The sequence below is a fragment of the Silene latifolia genome, chromosome X (assembly GCF_048544455.1).
Source record: "Silene latifolia isolate original U9 population chromosome X, ASM4854445v1, whole genome shotgun sequence".
NCBI classification, from domain to species: Eukaryota; Viridiplantae; Streptophyta; class Magnoliopsida; order Caryophyllales; family Caryophyllaceae; genus Silene; species Silene latifolia.
The window spans coordinates 315,238,497-315,259,234 of NC_133537.1; the positions used below are offsets into that span (position 1 = coordinate 315,238,497).

General features: G+C 35.2%; 4 protein-coding genes across 4 annotated transcripts; all 4 read left to right on the forward strand.

The window, feature by feature from the left end:
* The first annotated feature begins 6,065 nt into the window (after positions 1 to 6,065).
* Positions 6,066 to 10,476, forward strand: LOC141617659 (putative MO25-like protein At5g47540). Its single transcript, XM_074434824.1, has 11 exons — positions 6,066 to 6,522; positions 7,314 to 7,475; positions 7,637 to 7,755; positions 8,049 to 8,123; positions 8,263 to 8,353; positions 8,548 to 8,607; positions 8,707 to 8,775; positions 9,117 to 9,215; positions 9,311 to 9,355; positions 9,428 to 9,530; positions 9,813 to 10,476. Exons 1-11 carry the CDS (start codon positions 6,352 to 6,354, stop codon positions 9,896 to 9,898), a joined length of 1,080 nt encoding a protein of 359 aa, XP_074290925.1. The 5' UTR covers positions 6,066 to 6,351; the 3' UTR covers positions 9,899 to 10,476.
* A 1,009-nt stretch (positions 10,477 to 11,485) lies between these two features.
* Positions 11,486 to 15,144, forward strand: LOC141617660 (small ribosomal subunit protein eS8). The gene is made up of 5 exons (XM_074434825.1): positions 11,486 to 11,607; positions 11,728 to 11,800; positions 13,407 to 13,740; positions 14,179 to 14,345; positions 14,890 to 15,144. Exons 1-4 carry the CDS (start codon positions 11,604 to 11,606, stop codon positions 14,239 to 14,241), a joined length of 474 nt encoding a protein of 157 aa, XP_074290926.1. The 5' UTR covers positions 11,486 to 11,603; the 3' UTR covers positions 14,242 to 14,345; positions 14,890 to 15,144.
* A 448-nt stretch (positions 15,145 to 15,592) lies between these two features.
* LOC141617661 (uncharacterized) lies at positions 15,593 to 18,020 on the forward strand. Its single transcript, XM_074434826.1, has 4 exons — positions 15,593 to 15,774; positions 15,968 to 16,375; positions 16,512 to 16,586; positions 17,425 to 18,020. Exons 1-4 carry the CDS (start codon positions 15,732 to 15,734, stop codon positions 17,892 to 17,894), a joined length of 996 nt encoding a protein of 331 aa, XP_074290927.1. The 5' UTR covers positions 15,593 to 15,731; the 3' UTR covers positions 17,895 to 18,020.
* Positions 18,021 to 18,639: 619 nt separating this feature from the next.
* Positions 18,640 to 19,359, forward strand: LOC141620579 (flotillin-like protein 4). Its single transcript, XM_074437414.1, has one exon. The coding sequence runs from the start codon at positions 18,640 to 18,642 to the stop codon at positions 19,357 to 19,359; it is 720 nt and encodes a 239-aa protein (XP_074293515.1).
* The last annotated feature ends 1,379 nt before the right edge of the window (positions 19,360 to 20,738 follow it).

Here is a 20,738-nt window from a genome sequence, read left to right on the forward strand (position 1 = left end):
ACTTTTTCTCTCTCTGCAACACTATTCATGTGGTCCCCTTTCTCCACTAACCCATTTTGTTACCATTTTATCTCACAAAATATCCGTCACAAATGGTAACCCGTCACAAGGGAGACCAATTGGATGCCTAAAAACAGAAGGGTTCTTGTCCTCTAAATATAAAGAGATGGGTTCCACACTTTCACTTTGACAAGTACTGGACTTGTTCGGTTCATTCTTTACAACAAAAAAAAAAAAAAAAAAAAAAAAAAAAATCTCATTTAAAATAATACTATCCGTTTTAAATTTTAAATTGATTGAATAATTAGAATAAAACAAAAGCGTAATGCATGGAAAAAAAGGTGAAAAGTAACAGATTTGTCTTATATGGAAAAATGTATAATGGGATAATATGAATCTGTTTTATATTGTTAAGAGGGATACATATTAAGGGAAAGTTATTGCTTTCTTTACCCAAACTTCAATGTTCTTCATTTTCAATGAATATTATTATTACTACTATATGAGGAAAACGATATACAAGAGAGAACAAATCTTTAGAAATGAGAAGGTAGAGTTAATTAGGCAAAGGTAGCTTTTAAGAACATGTATGTATATGTATTTCCATGTTTTGATCAATCAGAAGCGAGATTGTTAGGCCCGACAATTGTCCAATGTTTTGCCAATCTTTGTAAAAATATTTGACATAAGTCGGTGTTCAAAATTCCGGGCTTGTTTCATTACTAATATATATACCCCTATGAGATAAATATATATACTTAAAGACTGTTTTAATGAAAAAAGTATATACTTCCTCCATTCAACTCCACTCTACCTATTTCTATTTCGTACACTATTTACAAATTCACATTTAATCTCGATTTTCTCTCAATACATAAGTGAAAATATATTCATGTGGGATCTTGTTTGATTCATCTTTACGAGTACATTAAAAATATCTCACTTTTATAATTTTTGCAAAGACGTAGCTAACGATATTTACCGCGTAAAACACGCGTTGACAAACGTGAAAAAGCAAAGTGGTAGAGTGGAGTTGAATGGAGGAAGTATAAGATAATTGGACGAGCTGGAGTAACTTTGAGTTGGACAAATAGGAAGGTAGGGTGAGTTTCAAACTGGGTCAAGTATGAATTCTTCACCCATGATTTTTTCCAGTGAGTTGCTCCGTATCTATCAACAGCAGCAGATACAGAGTTAGATTGGTTGCATTATGATTTGATCAAATCTTTTCTTAGTTGTTTTACTAAATCAGCATATTCTTACTTTTTCTGACTAGTTGACTTCACAATTACCAACTACTCGTAGTAATATTCTATAATAATCTGTCCAGTCTTCACTTTTTGTTGCCAATGAATATGTTCTACTATTCAATTGGTCTCCCTTGTGACGGGTTACCATTTGTGGCGGATATTTTGTGAGATAAAATGGTAACAAAATGGGTTAGTGGAGAAAGGGGACCACATGAATAGTGTTGCAGAGAGAGAAAAAGTGGGTACTTTGTGAGGTAAAATGCTATCCGTCACTCAAGAGTGACGGATATGTGCCGTCACAAACAAGAATTTGTGTCTACTATTATGGTAACAACTTTATGCCAAATTTTTTGTTGCATTATTACAAACTTTACAGTCTGATGGAATTGGAAGAACAGGATGGTGAGGTCCAAATAGGGTGATATTATACAATATGATAGCGTCACAAGTTTATGACGGATCAAGTATCTCCCACTTGTGTAGATAACACAAATTTAGAGAATTACAAAATGTTTGTCTTTATCTATTCAAGCACGGGCGGATTTGGGAGGTAGGATAGGGTAGGCACCATAAAGAATATTATTTATTGTCTTAGTTTCCATATTACTTATGTATATATATTTTCTAGATATTGTGCATATCACATATTTGTGTATATTAGGTAATTTGTATCTTGTAATTTCTTGCTCCTCAAGTTCTTCTTCGACCTACAGCTTAGGGCTTGCTTGGATTGAGGGTAAAAGGAGGGGAATGAATATGAGAGTAATAGTTAAAGTGCATTTTCCATGTTTGGCATGAGAGTAATTATTCACCTCCTTGAATCTATTACCCTCATGAAAGGGTAATACATTACCCACCCTCCCCCCTGGGTAATGATTAATGGAGTAAAACATCTACTCAGTAATCATTACCCTTATGCCAAACCTATCATCAATAAACTCATTACCCAAGTAATTAACTTTCTCGGTAATTATTACCCAATTAAAATTTAACCCCGAAATTATTCCCTGGATTCCAGGCAAGCCCTTAGGGTTAGCTAGGTTCTTCTCATTCTCTAGTTTGTATAAATACTCATGTTCGTCATTGTATTTAGGTATGCAATTCTTAATACAGAGTATAATTTAATCTTTTCCATAAGTCTCTCTATTCTATCAGGCACGTGACTACCCCCAAGTTCCATAAATAAATTGTAATTGATGCATAGTAGAAGCATTAATCCTTGAATGTCAGAATGGTTAGTTGTCCACTATATGATCAAGAAGACCCGTGTTCAAATCCCACTAGAGCTTTAAGTTTTCAGTCCGTCTTGCTTCAGACCGTAATAAGACCTCTCACAAGTGAGACACCCTCATGTGCTTTCCCACTCACACCATTTGTGTTAAGTTTTAGCATTTTTTCCTAGTTGTCAGCCTTATTATAGTAGTGAAATGTTATATAACATCAAATAGAAATTCAGTAATTGCCTAATTAGTGCCAAATATAAGCCTTATTATAGTAGTGAAATGTTATATAACATTAAATAGAAATTCAGTAATTGTCTAATTAGTGCCAAATATACTTATATTTAATATATATATTCTGGAAAAAATTCAATACCAAACATTATTTTAGTAAAAAAAAAAAAAAGCGGTGCCTACCCTTGAGTAAAATCCTGCGCCCGCCACTATATTCAAGTGGGTAATATTTGACGTTATAAGTTTGTGACGGATATGTCCGTCATAAATATAAATTTGTGAATACAATAATAATCATGTTCGAAACTTATAAGGAAATTCGTTTTTATGTCGTTGATCACTCGCGTGCGTCGACCATAGTGAATAACCCCAACCCAACTTGTACTTATGTGTATATATATGTGCACAGTGCATATGTTATAGCATTCCGTTTGGCTTGTAGCTAAGTTGTCAATAATAGATGTATTAATATATGCAAATTTTATTTCAGACGGGTTTGTTAGATTCGCACATGGGTCTGAGCCATCGTATTAAATATCATCGACATTTTTACTAATTATCGTCGACAATTAACCCATCTTTTCAATAGTGCCCCCCATTAACTCTCCCTTTGTCTCTCTCTAATCTTTCTAAAACAAAAGAAGGCGGTTTTTCGGAAAAAATCGTAATTTAATTTACAAACTTTTCGATTAAAACGGTTTTAAACATATCGATTAATGACGGTAACAACGATCAAGTTAGTAACGATGTTCAAGAGATATGTTTGCGTTTCAAGTTTATGATTTGACGAACGGATTAGAGTAGAACACATTAACGATTATTGATTCGCCAAAAATTAATCTAAGTCGGAAAATGATATTTTTTTTCCAAAAAAAAATTCCGGACGAAAAACATTTTCATCCAGACGAAGAAATTTTTCGTCCAGACGAAAAAGTTTTTTCTCTCGGACGAAAATATTTTTCGCCTGGACCTAGATCTGGACGAAAAATATTTCCATCTGGACGAAGAATTTTTTTGTCTCGACGAAAAATTTCTTCGTCTGGACGAAAATGTTTTACGTTCGGGAATTTTTTTTTTCTTTTTTTTTTTTGGAAATAAAATCATTTTCCGACTTAGATTAATTTTTGACGCGGTAATCGATAATCGCTAATCCGTTCTAACAATAACGATTCTATTCTAAACCACCTAAATCTACTAACTACGGAGTAATTACAAATTTTTAAAATATTAAACTAGTTTAGATTACTTGTCGTCGATTCCTTGAATTTGATGGCGGAATTAAAGCGGTGGTGACGAAAATGTGGTACTTGAAAAAAAAATGTTAATATATGGGAGATTTAGAGTGGGGTAGATTAGGAAAGTCATTACAAATTGTCGACGATATTTAGTAATTTGTCGACGACGTTTAGCAGGTTGGTTTACTAGTCTAAGGAGGTTCCATCCCAAACCCAATTTTGTTTCAGACGGGTTTGTTAGTTTGTTTTTTTCACATGGGTCATCCTACTGTCACTTTCCAAACGTTATGTGACCATTTAGAGTTCGACTATTGTAGCTCATCTTACCCTCAACGTAATGTTAACTTTAAACTTCGTTTCTTTGGTTTTCTACTTGGGTTCCTCCCTAGGCTTTACCACCCCTACAGTCACTCTTGGCCTTGGCTACTCAATTTGCAAAAGGTTTGATTAAGTTTAGTTAAAATTTACTCTCTGCACAAGTATCGTATTATTTTGCTAGGAATTTCTGGACCATTAAAATTAGATTGGGTTGATATGGCAATGTATTACGGAGTACTTGATTATTTGCTTAAAGATAGATCACTTTCGAGCCATAATTAGCAGGTTATCATTGAATCTCCAAAGTTTTGCTCTATAGAGTACAACCCAGCCCTACTATACATATATCATCGACGTTTACAAGGGGTAGTCATAAATCCAAGCCACCTTTAATTTCTTCTAAAACGAAGTTCTCCGTCTTAATATTAAAACGGGTTAAATATCATTCTATATGGATATAAACGACAAAACTTTTACTATAAGTAAATGATTTTACTCTATATTTACTTCGGAGTACTATGAAGAAAAGATTTCCTTGAATTTGGAAGATTCGGTTTCCGTTAAATATATAAAAGTAAAATGACTAACTCAAGTGACTGCGCTTCTTTCTTTTGTGAAGTACCAGTCATTTGATATAGTTTTCGACTAAATTTTTATTTTAGGTCACTCAGAAACAGTTTCTTGTATTGTTAACACAAGGGTAAAGCAGCGATATCTTACCCTTTTTTACGCTGCAATTTGTGAGAGCCATTAAAACACTAAGGTAATGTCGTTTTTATTTTATTGTAGTTATAAGTTTGTAACACCATTTATGATACTAGGAATTTTACTTATAGGGTGTTGCAAATTACTCTAATAACAAACTACGAAGTAATTACATACTAGTGTATTATGTTTGACCAAAATCTACAAGGTCATTATTCTATTCTATTTTGGATATTTATGGTATGTCCACTTCTATAAACCTGCCACATGTCTCCACTTCTCCCTCTCAACAAGAAGATACAAATAATGGAGTATGGATCCTCGAGAGTTCATTTCTCCTTCTTTACTATCTTTTGCCTTTATTTATCGCGATAAAATCCGAAACGTTAGATCATCCCCAAATGAAATCTTGTCCTTTAAAAAAAAATGGATCCTCCATTTCTTTTAGGAAATGGAAAAAGTCCTCATTGCAAATAATGTACAATAAGAAGATACACGAAAGTCTAATTGATACCAATTTCACTTATCTTAAAAATAAGTAATCATGTACTCCCTAATCAATAATTCAATAATTTGAGATAAAGAGGTCCTTAACGTGACTTTTTTATTTAATACTCCTCAGTGTTATAAATACTATCCAAAATATGTAAACGGAGTAATTTAAGATACAAAGAGTATAAAAAACAAAACTTATTTCAAGGTAATCATGATATAGGAAGGCAAATGACCGGCATTTATGTACTAATAAAATGCATCTTAATCTAAAAAAAAAAAGGATATAGTAAGGCAAATGACCCGTATTTATGTACTTATAGCAAAGAACTAAGTTAAAGTCGATCAAATAGAATTTCCGATGCTAGGAAAAATACCGTAAAATGGAAGGCATTTTTGAAAGAGTCAAATAAGAAAAATGAAATTGTTCCAGAAATAGAGGGAGTACATATTTTTGTATAAATGTACATCTTTTATAAGAGTACATAATTAACTCTATTTTTACTTTAAATTATAAGACGGTCTCTCACTAATCAGTGTAAGTAGTGTGATAAACTTGTGTGTTACCTTAATTATGATGAAACCAAATCAAAATACCAGAAAAAAAGAAAAGTCATAAGAAAAACATGTCATTTCTACAAACAACATCTTCTCCTGGTTCTCCTCAACCCCTGTTACATACCAAACTTCCTATCTAACTTCATACCATCAAACCTTTCTACCTATATCTTTCACTTATTATTCACATATTTATACACCTCTCATTATTTTTTATACATCACATCTTGGACCCTCTTAATATATATAATTCCTAACATAAATATTAAAATTCCTTCATGGGAAAAATTCACAAAAAAGTTTAATATTTTTTTGTTTTTATTTTGGTATCAAACTCAAATGAGTAAACGAATAAAAGGGTTATTAAGCTTGTTATTTAAGAACAAGCTTAAGTCTAAGGCTAAGTCGTCTAGGTACAAGGTTCGAACCCCGGTCGACGTTGTCAAACTTATTAATGATCATTTGGTTACCCTTCATAATCACACTATTGATCATGGTCTTCCTGAAAAGGTTTGGTTTTTATTTTTTGCGATTTTTATGAATTTTTTTTATGATTATTTACGTTTGTTAATGGCTATTTTTGGATGATGGGTTGCGTGGTTTTTGTTTGTGTATTGATAGAAGAGGAAATGTGATCAGAGTAATATTATAGTTGCATTTTTTTGGGTTTATAATTTATAACTTCCCCTTTTTTTAAGGAAATTTCCCAAAAAATTGTAAGTTAAAAATAATGGGTTTTTGTAGTTCAGTTACATATATGTTGTTTTGTTTGATGCTAAATAATTTGATGAGCAATGAAGGGCTATCAGGTAATGATTTGATTTTGTATACTCCCTCCGTCCCGGTCGTTTGTTGTTATTGACTGACAATTGGACAATAATTAAATTACCCTCCAAAAATGTTGTTATAGATGTAATTGGTAAAAAAAATGACTATTGTTTTCTCTGGGTTGAGTTTTGATTATTTTAGGGACTGATAACGTCACCCGAAAATTTATAAGGAAAGAAAGGAATAGAGTGACATAAGAGCTTTGCGAGTGGAGTGATGTATAAACTTTTATATGCAAAATCTCATTTTGTAGATTGTTAATTGTTTAATGTGACTCATTGTTTCATTTGTATAGGTAGCAATTATTGTTGTTTAGGAATTTAGACAAACAAATGAATAGTTTTTTATAATATACATTGCTGATGTTTGCTTAATGATTATTTTTTTACTGAAATGTAGTTATGATCATCAAATTTAAAAGTGAGGATTTTGATAATTATCTATACTAGAAGCTATAATTTGCTTGTGTTCAGATTGAGGAACTGGGGAGACTACTTGCGGAACTGAAATGTATTCTATACGGAACTAGTGAATCTGAACCTAACCCGGAAGCTTGTGCACAAGTAACTCATGAGTTTTTCCAAGAAAACACGCTTCGTCTTCTCATAATCTGCCTTCCTGAATTAGACTTGGAGGTGAATATTCATCAAATTGATTTGTTAATGTAGTTTTTAGACTTATTAATTTTCACTTAATTCCTACCAAAGTAGTATCTAATTTCAGCTACTTTTATGAAACTTTTTCCAACTCTTCTCTTCCTGATGTTTCTTATTATTAAAAGGATGATTTCTGTTAGGCCCGAAAAGATGCTACCCAAGTGGTTGCGAATCTGCAAAGACAACAGGTTCATTCACGTCTCATTGCTTGTGATTACTTGGAAGCAAATACTGATCTCTTGGATATTCTGGTGTCAGGGTAGGTGACTAACTCTTAAATTGGGGTGCTCTTCGCCTTTATTTATTCATTCTTGTGAAATCACATAAAACGTGTCTAGGACATACCTGCAATGGAACGAGTAGCGCCCTAAAAGGTTCCACTCCGACACAAGATGGCATTTTGAGAGTAGCTCCTTGGTTTTAAAAATGACCAACTATCTTCATTCTAATTTGACGTGGGACACTCATATGTGGTATTTATGTGTATTGGTGTCACATTATCAACAATTTTCGTCTGTATAAATGATTGCATCCTTTTTGAACTTATACCAGGTACGAAATTCATAGATTAGCATTGCATTATGGCAATATGCTGAGGGAGTGCATTCGGCATCAGACCATTGCAAAGTAGGTGTTCTGTATTTACGCTATTCTTTGACATTGTAAACTTGCTGGCTATAATATTTCGAGAATTTGCTATTTTGTTATATTTTCTTTATCTGATTGATTGGTAGTTGGACTTGACTTTGATGGCCTTGTCTCGTAGATATGTACTGGAATCCCACACTCGGAAGTTTTTCGATTATATACAGCTTCCAGATTTTGATGTATCATCAGATGCGGCAGCAACTTTTAAGGTTCAATATCTGCACTTTGTTTGGGTGTCTGTTTACTAGTTCTTGGATCATTATGTTGGACGAAAGTGTTTTAGGTTTTACCACATGAGGATGGATCATTGTTCTCTGAAATTTTGTTGCTAAAGATGTAATGATACATCTGAAATGATTGCAATGCTTCAGCAAACTGTCCTGATCTTCCTTGTTTTCCGCAGGAGTTGTTCACGAGACATAAATCCACAGTTGCAGAGTTTCTTGCTACGAATTATGATTGGGTATATCACCGTCATTTTTTTATTACTAAAGTATTTAAGACCTAAAATGTTTGTTTGATAAGCAAGCTGGTGAAGATAAACACTGCATCTGTGGTACAGTTCTTCCAAGAGTTCAACACAAAGTTGCTGGAATCTCCGGTTTACATCACAAGGCGTCAAGCCATCAAGGTAAAGAGCTGAGAATATAAGCCGTGTAAGGTTTCATCTCAAATTTCAATACTAAAAAAGACGTTATTTTTATCCTTGTTGGATTATCACAAGAGCTTTCTTATTTTCATTTGACACTTGAAGGATTTGGAGGCAGTGGTAATTTTGGCAATCAAAGCTATTTTTAGATGATGTCACAGGCTCAAATCAGTCATCCTGAAGGATGTAGTAATTCAATGTAGAAACTAATGCTTACTAGATTTTGTCATTAACACATGGAAGCATTTCGAAATGATAACAGTGATTATGCAAATATTACGATATGGTTTTTTGTATTAAACCCTTTCTTCTTCTTTTTGAAGCTCCTGGGAGATATATTGCTTGACCGTTCAAATACTATGATAATGGTACGCTATGTGAGCTCGAGAGACAACTTAATTACTCTCATGAATCTTCTAAGGGTATGATTCTGAGTCCTAAACTCTTCCCTTACTATTGAATAGCAATAATGATACCTTAACGCCTTTCTTTCCTTTCGGCAATGCAATCATTTCAGGAACCAAGCAAGCCTATACAGCTAGAAGCGTTCCATATATTCAAGGTACCTTTTGTCTATCTATTCCATTAAGCAGTTCAGTGAAAAGTTGATAGCTTCAAACTCTTATTATCGCAGTTGTTTGCTGCTAATCGTAATAAGCCGCGTGACATTGTTGCCATACTCATAGCCAATCGGAGCAAGCTTCTTCGCTTCTTTGGTAACTTCAAGATTGATAAAGGTACCTACCTCATTGCATGATTGATTAGTTTTAATTGAACTATACAAAATAAAGGTAACTTCAAGGTCGATATTTTTTTCGTCACTAGTTGTGCCACTCAACTTCTTCATATTATCTCTTGTACTCATGGCTGATGCTGACGCTGACGCTGACGCTTATACACCTCATGTTAAGTTAAATACAGTAGTCATGTCTGTAAAGCAACAAAGTAGTAGGCATGTGCCCTTGTCGTACACCAAGTTTGAGTAAATTCATCATTGTCCTTTGTTTCCATTGCATCAGAGGATGAGCAGTTTGAAGCAGACAAAGCTCAAGTTATTAAGGAGATAGCCGAGCTGGAGACTGGACAGATTCGATCATTTGCGTAAGTGACAAATTTTAGCAAGTTGAAGAAGTTCAGGGGCTCCAAGGTTTTCTTGCCTATTTGCGTGTACATTTTGAATCAACTACACGTTTTGACACGACGTGCACAAATGAAATTGCAAAGATCCAACTTTTTTTTTGTGTGTCGAATGATCGAAAGTGGCCAGAAGTGCAGTTGTAGACTCAAAGTAGTTAGCTTAGGTTAGGATTGTGATTCAATCTTGCCTTTCTTAGGTGCTGCCAGGGACTTGTAGTTCCTAGAGCAAGAACAATCCTCCAATCTCATTTTTAGGCAGAGAGAGATGAGTATTTTTTTTATAGAGGAAAGTGTGAGCAGAGGATTGATGAAAGACACAAATGTTGATAAAATGGATACTTTTCCTGTAAATTTTATAGTTTAATTTGATGAATGCTGACAGAAAACTTTTTTCCTGTAAAATTTATCCATCAAACCAATAGCATATTTTCATAAACTCATCCTGTGAGATTTGTAATTCTCTAATAACTTAAAATTCAAACTTTTCGTGTAAAACACTTAGCTTTCTGGTTGTTTGGTTCGTAAAAGAAATTGTAGTTCCCGAGAAGTAGAAATTCTTGTGATAATGCATTTCACATGAATTAGGAAAATGTTGTTTGGTTAGAATACGGAAGTAAATTCCACATGAATTAAGCCGCTTCCTCCATTATGATATTACACTTGATGGGAAGTACACATTGATAAATCAAATTTCATAAATTATATAATTTGTGTGTTTTAAGAATGGTAATCAAACGAAGCCTTTGTTTTTTTTTTAATCAATGTAACCACTTACTTTAGTAGCATGAACATTGAAAATTCGTGTTGGCGGTGAGCAAACGCGTATATCAAATCACATATCACTATATCAGGGTACAGTTGGCTTTACTATAGTTCAATTTTTTTCCGAAAAGGAAAAATGATTTTCAATTTGACGACTTTTAAGATATCATATGCAAGACCTATAAAAACTATACATAAAAATATAGAAACATTCTAAATCTATAATTTGTATCAAACCTATGGGCGATAATGAGACGAGATAGCTCGCAACCAGCTTGACCTTGGCTCGATTAAAGCTCGACTTGAGTTTGGGCTTGACCTGAGAGTTTAACGAGTCAAGCCAAGCTATTGTTGGATATGACCAAGAAGTTTGCGAGCGGCTTGAATTGTATGATTAAATGATATCTTGCTCTTATTTTATAAAAAAGAATTATCACGATTATATCTTTGCACAGTATTAAATTTTCTCATTGATTTACCAAATATTTTTATATATAACAATTGAATCGAGTTATTAAAATATCGAAAGAAAAAAAAACGAAAATTTAACAATTCTATAAAGCATTGAGTTAGACTCGAGCTTGAGTTTAAGCTCGTAAGCTTAACAATAAGCTCAATTTTTTAAAGCTCGAAATCTACTAGACTCAAATTTTATTTCATGAATACAAACCGAGCAAAGTTTAGATCGTGCTCACTCATATTGAAAACAATGGTTAACCTAAGCCCAATCCCAGAACAACATTTTCACAAAATCGGAATGAAAGAAAAGCCCAAATGAAGGGGGGGCATAAATGTAAATTAAACAAAATTAGGGTTCTACAAAAACCTAGAGCAGCTTATCAGCCACCTCTCTCAGAAATTTGAAGACACCAAAGAGAGGGAAACCCTAGTTTCTTCACATTCCTGTGAAAATGGGTACGCAATTTCTTCAAACCCTACATCTCAATACTCCAAATGTTAATTTTAATTTGTTTTCAAATGTATTTGATATTGATTTGTGTTGTATTAATGTCGATTAATTTTCGTAATTTGCAGGTATTTCTCGTGATTCTATGCACAAGCGTCGTGCTACTGGTGGTAAGAAGAAGGCTTGGAGAAAGAAGCGAAAGTAATTTCCAACACTCTCATTTTATTTACCTTTCTTTTATTTACTTTTCTGTATTTTGTTCATCAAAATGTTTACATTTTTAGTTTTTTCAATATATATAGTTCTGACATTTTGATTTGGTAAACAAATGATTGAGAGGTAGGTAGTAAATTTCGATTTATGTTACTACGGAGTACAAAATATATTCTTATGATATAGATGTAGGGTTCAATTTGATTTAGAGAGTGTTTTAGTGTTGCAATTTTATTTCGGCGATTTCTAGATAACCTTATGTTAGTAGCCGGAATGAGGTTATCGGAATACCTTCCTTCAAATCCGTTTTACAATTCTTGGAATGATTATTCATCCGAGACGGTCCTGTGCCGATAAGCTGCTATCAATGATTTGCAGACATTGGTTAACATTGTCCTGGCTGTTTGTTTTTTTTCCCTGTATTGTGATTTAGTTATTTTGAATGAGTGGTTTTCCAATTGGGTTTGAAAAAATAGTGTGCTTATTGACGGTCCTGTGCTGATTAGATACTCCATCTGCACGCAACATAATCATAAGCTATATCATGGTGCCTTGCATTATCTGTCAGTTTTCATCACAATTTGTTGAAGACTATTGAGATGCCTGGCATACATTTTTATTTTAGTGCTTCCCCCTTTATTCTAGTTCTGTACCTTAGCCGAAGCTTAAGCATTAGTACAACATTAGCCAATATGTATCATAACTTCTTAGGTATCCCTTAACATAGGAGGAAGCTAATTTTCATGATTGTCCTTGTGTTTATGATGATGGCTTTTCCCATTCCTACCGATTTTTTCATTGCTATTGCTGTGTCATTGATTTTCAGTTTATCTTAACTATTGAGCAAAGCTATCAATGATTGGCGCACATTGGTGGTTAAATTTTCTGTGTTTTAAGATTGCCCTAGCTGTTTTTTTGTATTGTGCTTTAGTCTTTCGAATAAGTGTTTTTTCTATTGGCTTTGTAAACTCGTGTGCTTATTGACGGTCCTGTGCTGATTAGTTACTCCATCTGCACGCAACATAATCATAAGCTATATCATGGTGCCCGGCATCATCTGTCAGTTTTCGTCACAATTTGTTGAAAACTATTGAGATGCTGTGGCATACATTTTTTTTCTAATGCTTGTCCCTATTTATCCTAGTTTCGTCTCTTGCCTAGGCTCAATCTTGAGTAAGACATTAGCCAAAATGCCTCATGATGGGTTAGGTACCCCTTTAAGAAGCGAAATTTCATACTTTTACTTCATATCCGTTTATTATGACCATGCCCATTCCTACCAAGCTGTTACCCCGTGCTAAGTTTAAAATAAATAATTAGTATAGTCCACAAATATCTGTTTTGAAGAATAATTGATATGATTGCTGAAGCACATTTACTGCATGAAATGGTGTGTGTTTAACCTCGCCATTTGTTTCCATGAGACTTTGTTGCCCGTAGTTCTGTACTCCTTTAATTCACAGCTTTTAAATCATTTCTCTTTTGTTTGCAATTAATTGACTAATGTTGACATTTTTTACCTTTATTATTTCTTGTTGTTTTCTGCCCCTCATTTGTTATGTATGGATTGCTAATTGGATTTTCTTGAATTAAGGTATGAGTTGGGAAGGCAACCAGCAAACACAAAACTATCAAGCAACAAGACTGTTAGAAGAGTCAGAGTTCGTGGTGGTAATGTGAAGTGGCGAGCATTGAGATTGGATACTGGTAACTACTCATGGGGTAGTGAGGCAGTGACCCGCAAGACCCGTATTTTAGATGTGGTGTACAATGCATCTAACAATGAGTTGGTTAGAACTCAGACTCTGGTAAAGAGTGCCATTGTTCAGGTTGATGCTGCCCCATTCAAGCAGTGGTACCTGCAGCACTATGGAGTTGAAATTGGACGCAAGAAGAAGACTGCTGCCTCTGCCAAGAAGGAAGGCGAGGTATAATTTTCTTTCTCCTAATTGTTCGTTTGAGTAGAGTATAAGTTGCATTCCTGTTCATTAGATGGTCTATAGCAATTATAATCACTACTCCTGATTGCAGTTTTGTTTTTCCTGTTTGTGTACTTCAATTATGACCTCTTGGCAGATTGTTTTTAACGAAGTTTTATGTTATATGTCATGTACGTTTAATCGTTGCATTACCCAGTTTAACCTTATATACAAGGTTCATGTTCTACCTCTAGTGTAGTCAGCAGAAATTCAGTTGTTGAATTCCTGAAATAACCCTTAACTAACTGGTCCAGGTCATGGAATTCCTGTCTTATAGTCTGGTAACTCAGAACTGTCATGATTGTTTGTCAAGTAAACTTTTTGGCCTATTTTTACTGTATTTAGTTCTTGAAATTTGTATAAGTCATTTACATCTTCCTTCATCAGGAAGCTGAGGCTACCGAGGAGGCCAAGAAGAGCAACCATGTGGCTAGAAAGATAGAGAAGTGACAAGAAGGCCGCACATTGGACCCTCACATTGAAGAACAATTTGGTGGTGGTCGTTTGTTGGCTTGCATTTCTTCCCGCCCTGGTCAATGTGGCCGTGCTGATGGGTAAGTTTTGATTTGGTTATGTCAAGTGAAGATATACCATTGTTTATGGGTCTTACATTTTACCAAGATGTTAAATTTACTCTGTATCTGCTGCTGCTGATAGATACGGAGCAACTTACTGGAAAAAATCATGGGTGAAGAATTCATACTTGACCCAGTTTGAAACTCACCCTACCTTCCTATTTGTCCAACTCAAAGTTACTCCAGCTCGTCCAATTATCTTATATATGCTTTTTTTATTAGAACAGTCTTAAGTATATATATTTATCTCATAGGAGTATATATATTAGTAATGAAACAAGCCTGGAATTTTGAACACCGACTTATGTCAAATATTTTAACAAAGATTGGCAAAATTTCGACAAACTGTTAGAGATGGTTTTACAATATTCTCCCACCCATAAACTTTATAATTAGATGAGGAATACTTGTGAGATAGTCTCATACAAGATCGATACTGAATGGAAATTTGTTCAGCTGTTTCTTGCCCATAATCATACGTTTTTTTTTCGTATCTAATGGTCTAAGTTGGTTTATGGCACAGATACCTTCTTGAGGGCAAGGAGCTAGAATTCTACATGAAGAAAATCCAGAGGAAGAAGGGGAAATCTGCAGCTTAAATTTTGCCTTACAAAATATTTGTTTCTCAGAGTTTGGTTTTCGATCAACATCTATTATAGTAGCGTTGGACCTCGATTTAGCAGTCATCATGATACACTTGGCCCGGAACATTTTGTAACATGTAATTTCATACTTTTTAAATATTTATGGTGATCGTCAGTCCTCATTTTTTTTTTCATTATTGCATTAGTGAATGCCAGTATCACTCGATAAACCGATAACATGTCACTTTACAGCTTTAACCTGCCTCAAGAGATCAAAGTTGCCCATTATTGCCGATCTCATTCGAGGGGTTTAGATTAGAGGCATCTAAATCTTAAGTAAAATTACTTCTTATCATTGTCTTTTAAAGTGAAAATTTTGCAAAATAAATTACTCCATTCTTATGATCTGATAATCATTCAACCTTTTCAATTCAAATTGTTTCTCCAAAGTATTTCTGTATTGAAATGTCAAGAAAACCAGAAGGCTTAAATCATGTAAAAAATCCCAGACCACCTTTTTTACAGGTTGCAGTAAAAATTACCATTTCTATACAAGTCACAGTCAAAAGTAAAAAATACTGTAGGACAAAGCAGACGATATGTTTTAAAGATTTGCTGCCCAAGCAAATATAAAATATTCAAACAAAAACCAATTAATGTTTGTACTTTCATCTACTACACCGTCATAAAATTGCTCCACCTCCTTTTTAGATTTTACCTTTATCATTTTCATCTCATCTCCACCTTCATTATTTACTCTTTCAAGTTACCATTTACCACCATGGCTGCTCCTGCTTCTCTTTCATCATCTTCCCCTTCTTCAGGTAACTCTCCCTTTTCTTACAACTTACCACTTATATTTATGTAAGACGGTCTTACTCAAATATTGTAAAACGGATGCTATCAACAATTACCTTTAGGCCTTTATTAATTATGGATCATTTCCATATTAGTGGGATCCGTTTTATACAATATTGATGTAAAACCACCTTTAACTGCGCAATTTTCTGTACGTAGAAATAACAGCAAAGCCACATCCATACCAGCAACATGACCATGAGCCAACACAAAACGGACCAAAAGGCGCTTTCGAAGCCCGTAAACTGAAGAGCGGTTTCTACGTGCGAGTCGACATGCCTGGCGTCCCAAACAACGGTGTTAAAGTTGTCAAGTACAATGAAACCCGTACTGTCACTTTCTCTGGTAAAGCTCCATCTCTCTGGCCCGGGTTCGATTCCCCTGAGCCTCGAGTTTATGCTGGTTATGTCGTCCTTGACCGAGACCCTTCCGACGTTAACTTTACTTCCGAGGTTAATAATGGTGTCTTTCGCTTGTTGTTCTTTCCTCACTGTGACGGTTCTCTCCATTTTCTCTCTCCTCCTTGTCGCCGCAACTCTGACGCTGCTCAGCATGATGATGATTCAGGTCTTCTGAAAATGTTTTCTTCCTATGAATTAATTTTTGTATGAGACGGTTTTACCCGCGAGAGTTTGATAAATTGATTTGTTTATTGTAAGATTAAAAATGGTGGTGAACTAATTATTTTAATTGGAATTTATAGGGGAAGATGAAGAAATTAAAATCCCTGCAGAAGAAAATATTTCTTTCATTGTGCACTCTCCACTTGAGCCTTATGGTATGCTTTCTTCGTTTTCAATGTTTGAAGGTTTATCTTACATTTTCCAGGTATTGACGCGATTTGAGACGTGTGAAATAAAAATCAACCCATTGTGTATGAAATGAGATAATAATATGCAAAGTCACCGTGTTAATTCGACCCGGTCTCCTTGAGGCGAGTGAGAAAGACGGTCTTATAAGTTTCATGGTTACGCCATGTTAACTATATATATCCGGTATAAGACATTTGTTTTGTATATGTGGCATCAATACTTTGTGGTCGATAGAAGTTTGAGAAGCTATTCTTCAAACCCTTCTGCAGTAGGAAATAATTCACTTGATTATTATAACTTGAAATGCTCAGGCCATCACTCGAGTCTAATGTTTGATGTTGTGTCTTACATTTGTCATTGTATAATACGGTGTATATTGGCGTCTATTCTGTATAATTCGACAGTATTTGGGATCCGCTTTAGGCGTAACTCTCACTTGATACATTATTATTAGCATATGTCTGTTCTGGACATCCTGTAGGCCTCAACCTACAACTGAACCAGTTTGACGCGCGCTGTTCATTGATTTACTTTGTAGCTACCGTGGACAAAGTAGTCCTCTCTTTTCGGTAGAACTCAAAATTTTGGTTAATAAATTTTTCAAACTAATCTTTGAATTGCTTAGAGTGGCATTGTATTCAATTCTCAACTCTACTCAGTTTCTTAGTTTCTGTACTTAACTTTGATCTAATTCTAATTGGTATTTATCGTGGGTTAATTGGCTCAAGCTGCGCACTTGTACGTAATCAGTCTTGAAACATGATAGTATAAGGTGAATATGATGGGTGATACTTGAAATTTCAGGTATAATATTAAGTGGTGGGAAACCAGATCACATAAACCCGCACCTACTAAGTGGGGTGAAAGGCGTATATGAGCACAAGATCATACCTACCAAAGACGGAGAGCCCCTAATTTACATACGGGTGGACGTTCCAGACGTGAGTAAGAAAGTGACCGTCATCATGGAGAATTTCGATGGTGGGATTGCATTTGGAGGAATGACGTTCAAGGAAGGCTATAACTTAAGCCGCTTTGATGAGGGACCTCGCGAGTACCTTGGTGCCCTGCAAACAAGGTGCTTTTGTTGCAGGTACAAAATAGTCAGGCACGACACCACAGACGGTGTTCTGAGGTTTCTAGTTCGTAAGGGTGACAACCTGGACCGAACCCCTGTGTGCCACGTCATGTTTCCTCCTGCAACACCTGGTGGAGATCTACAACCTCGGACACTCAACGTCAAACACTTGGTTCAAGAGAGTTACAGTGATTAGTAATTTCTTGGTACAACATTACTCAAACTTGGCTGCAGTTTATCATTTTGTTTCACCATGCAATAGCTGGTTAGATTCTAGGACTATTATCTAGAAGAAACTTGAATTAATTGACATGCCGTTGTTTATTGTTGCGTACACTTTTGGTTATGTACTATGACTCGTGTGAGACGGTCTTTCAATCTGCCTTTGATAACATAAAAGCTCAGCCATGGACAAATTCATAATTGTAATATACCTAACGGGCTAAAGGTAATTATTTATAGAAAAAAACAAATTGAAACTAATAATTTTATTTATATTCCAAATATAATGGAGTCTTGTCTATTACAGAGATAATAATCATATAAAATAATACTCCCTCTGTCCCGGTCATTTGTTGTCATTTTCCATATTTGGGTGTCTCGCTGAATTGTTGTCCTTTCTATTTTAAGAATGAACCTAATGAACAATTTGATCATTCAAACTCAATTTGTTCCACTTGTCATTTAGTAATTGGCCCATTCCTCTTTCCTTGGTTTTTGTGCCAAAACTAAAGGACAACAATTGACCGGGACGGAGGGAGTATAACATATTAGAAAAGGTATTCCTTTGTTAATAGTATTTGTCTATTACTGGAATTAGGAAATTAGATAGGGTATTTGTTAATAATATGGTCTCCCTCCTAATTTAGGTACGTAGTTGTTTATTCATGTACGGGCCACCGCCAAAAACACCAAGAGGAAGAAGAATCCCATTAACAAGAATGGCGCGATTACCATACTACGCAGTAGCAGGAGCATCAGAATACTTAGCCATAACACGATGGAATATCCACGACATTACGCTTGCCAAAAAGGCCTTAATCCTCCCCGGCCAAACCTACGTACGCATCGTCATCTCCCCCGTAGACTACACAGTTCAAGTGCAAGCCATGAGCGCGGATAAACAATCTGTACTCCTCCCCGCAGTCTTCACTATCGGACCAAAAGTTGATGATGAGGCGTCACTTGTGTTGTACACTATACTCATGTCCACTCACGACATGAACTCGAAACAGGTAAATGACCTCGTACAGGAGATCATTGAGGAAGAAATCCGTGTACTCGCGGCTTCCATGACGATGGAGGAGATATTTAAGGATTATAAAAACAAGGTTTCTGAAAAGGTGCAGTTGGAGTTGGACCGGTTTGGTTTGATTATTTATTATGCTAATGTCAAGCAGCTTGTTTATGTTAAAGGTCATGAATATTTCTCTTATTTGAGTCAAAAGACTCGGAGGGAGGCCGCTAATCAGGCTAAGATAGACGTGTCTGAGGCAAGAATGAAAGCAGAGATTGAAGCAAAGCTGAAGGAAGGCCAAACAACACTAAACGCTGCCAACATCGATGCTGAGACTAAGATTATGAGTGTCGTCAGCAAGCCGATGCAGAAGTCTATGCTAAGAAGAAGGATGCGGAGGGAATCATTGCTGGATTATTATTGATTTACTACTGTCATATTATCAATAGAACTCAAATTTTGGTTAATCATCTTTCAAACTAATCATTGAATTACTTAGAGTAATATGTGAATTAAGATTAAGATTAGGGAAAGGAGAGAATTGTTGTGTATGAAAATGGTAGTTTTGGAAAAACTAATGGCAAAATGCGTATGATGTATATGAAATAGTAACTAACTAGGCTGTTTTAAACTTTAATGACCGGTCTAATTTACTTTTCACGGAAATTGTATGGAGGTAACAAAATTTAAAGAAAGAAATACTCATATTGTATATTCCATCTCACTCAACTAGTTGCTTTACATTTCGTTAAAATATTCCTGGCAAAAGAATAAAAGCGTAAACTACTAGTAGTTGAATGTGAGACGTACTAATGAGCTCCGTCCAGGAATGTTGTTTAAGGCCTTTGTGAAAACAGTTTAACAACTCCGTCCAGGAATAGTGTTCGACTGCTTTATTTTTCACCTCTGCTTTTATTTCTTAACTGTTTCTCTTTTGAGCCCAAAGAATATGAACCCAAACTCATGCTTCCAATTTGGAGAACAAGTTCTGGTTTCTTGTTTAGTGGCCTCTTTCGATTCCTTGATTGTATCTTTGATCACCTCATTCTCCGAAGCCAAGCATTTGTTCGCAGCTCTTAGCGCATCATTCTCGGACATTAAAGTCTTACTGGCAGCTCTTAATAGCGCGTCATTCTCAGCAAAGGGAGCAACACCACTGAGTAATGTACTAATGTGTAGAGTATGACTCCGGCACTCCATACATTTTACTTCTGGGCCGTAATGCTTTAGAAGAACCTCAGGTGCAATATATTTTGGACTTCCAACTACACCTGCCCTGTAAATAGCAAGGCACCCTTTATAATCACAATATTCTCAACTGAACTATCAGCTAGATGTTGCATTATCTCAATCTCCCTAGCTCCTTATGTCCTCCACATCCTCGGACGACAGTTAGGTGGCTTTATGTGTCGATTTACAAGCGTACTTGATCCCAGTGTCGATCTCAGTACACATAAGTTGTCCGCAGTTCGCCTCGTCCCAATTCATGGCCTAACATGTACAAGTCATGAATGTTTGGAGTCTTATACCCCAAGACATAACAATCACCTTTGTTCATTTTTCCTAGACGGGTTTTTCGCGAAATTATTGATGATTAACTGGAAATGAAGGTTTTGTTTTAATATTATCAGTAGAAATATGGCTTTTATAGGACATCTACAATACTTCCGGAGAAATGCAGGAAGTCCTCCATAATAATAACACAAGTACAAGAAACAAGTGAAAGAAGTAGATAAGGAATATTGTTCATTATAAAAAGTTAATGGTATGTCCACCTATACGGCTACTTCACGCGTTCATATC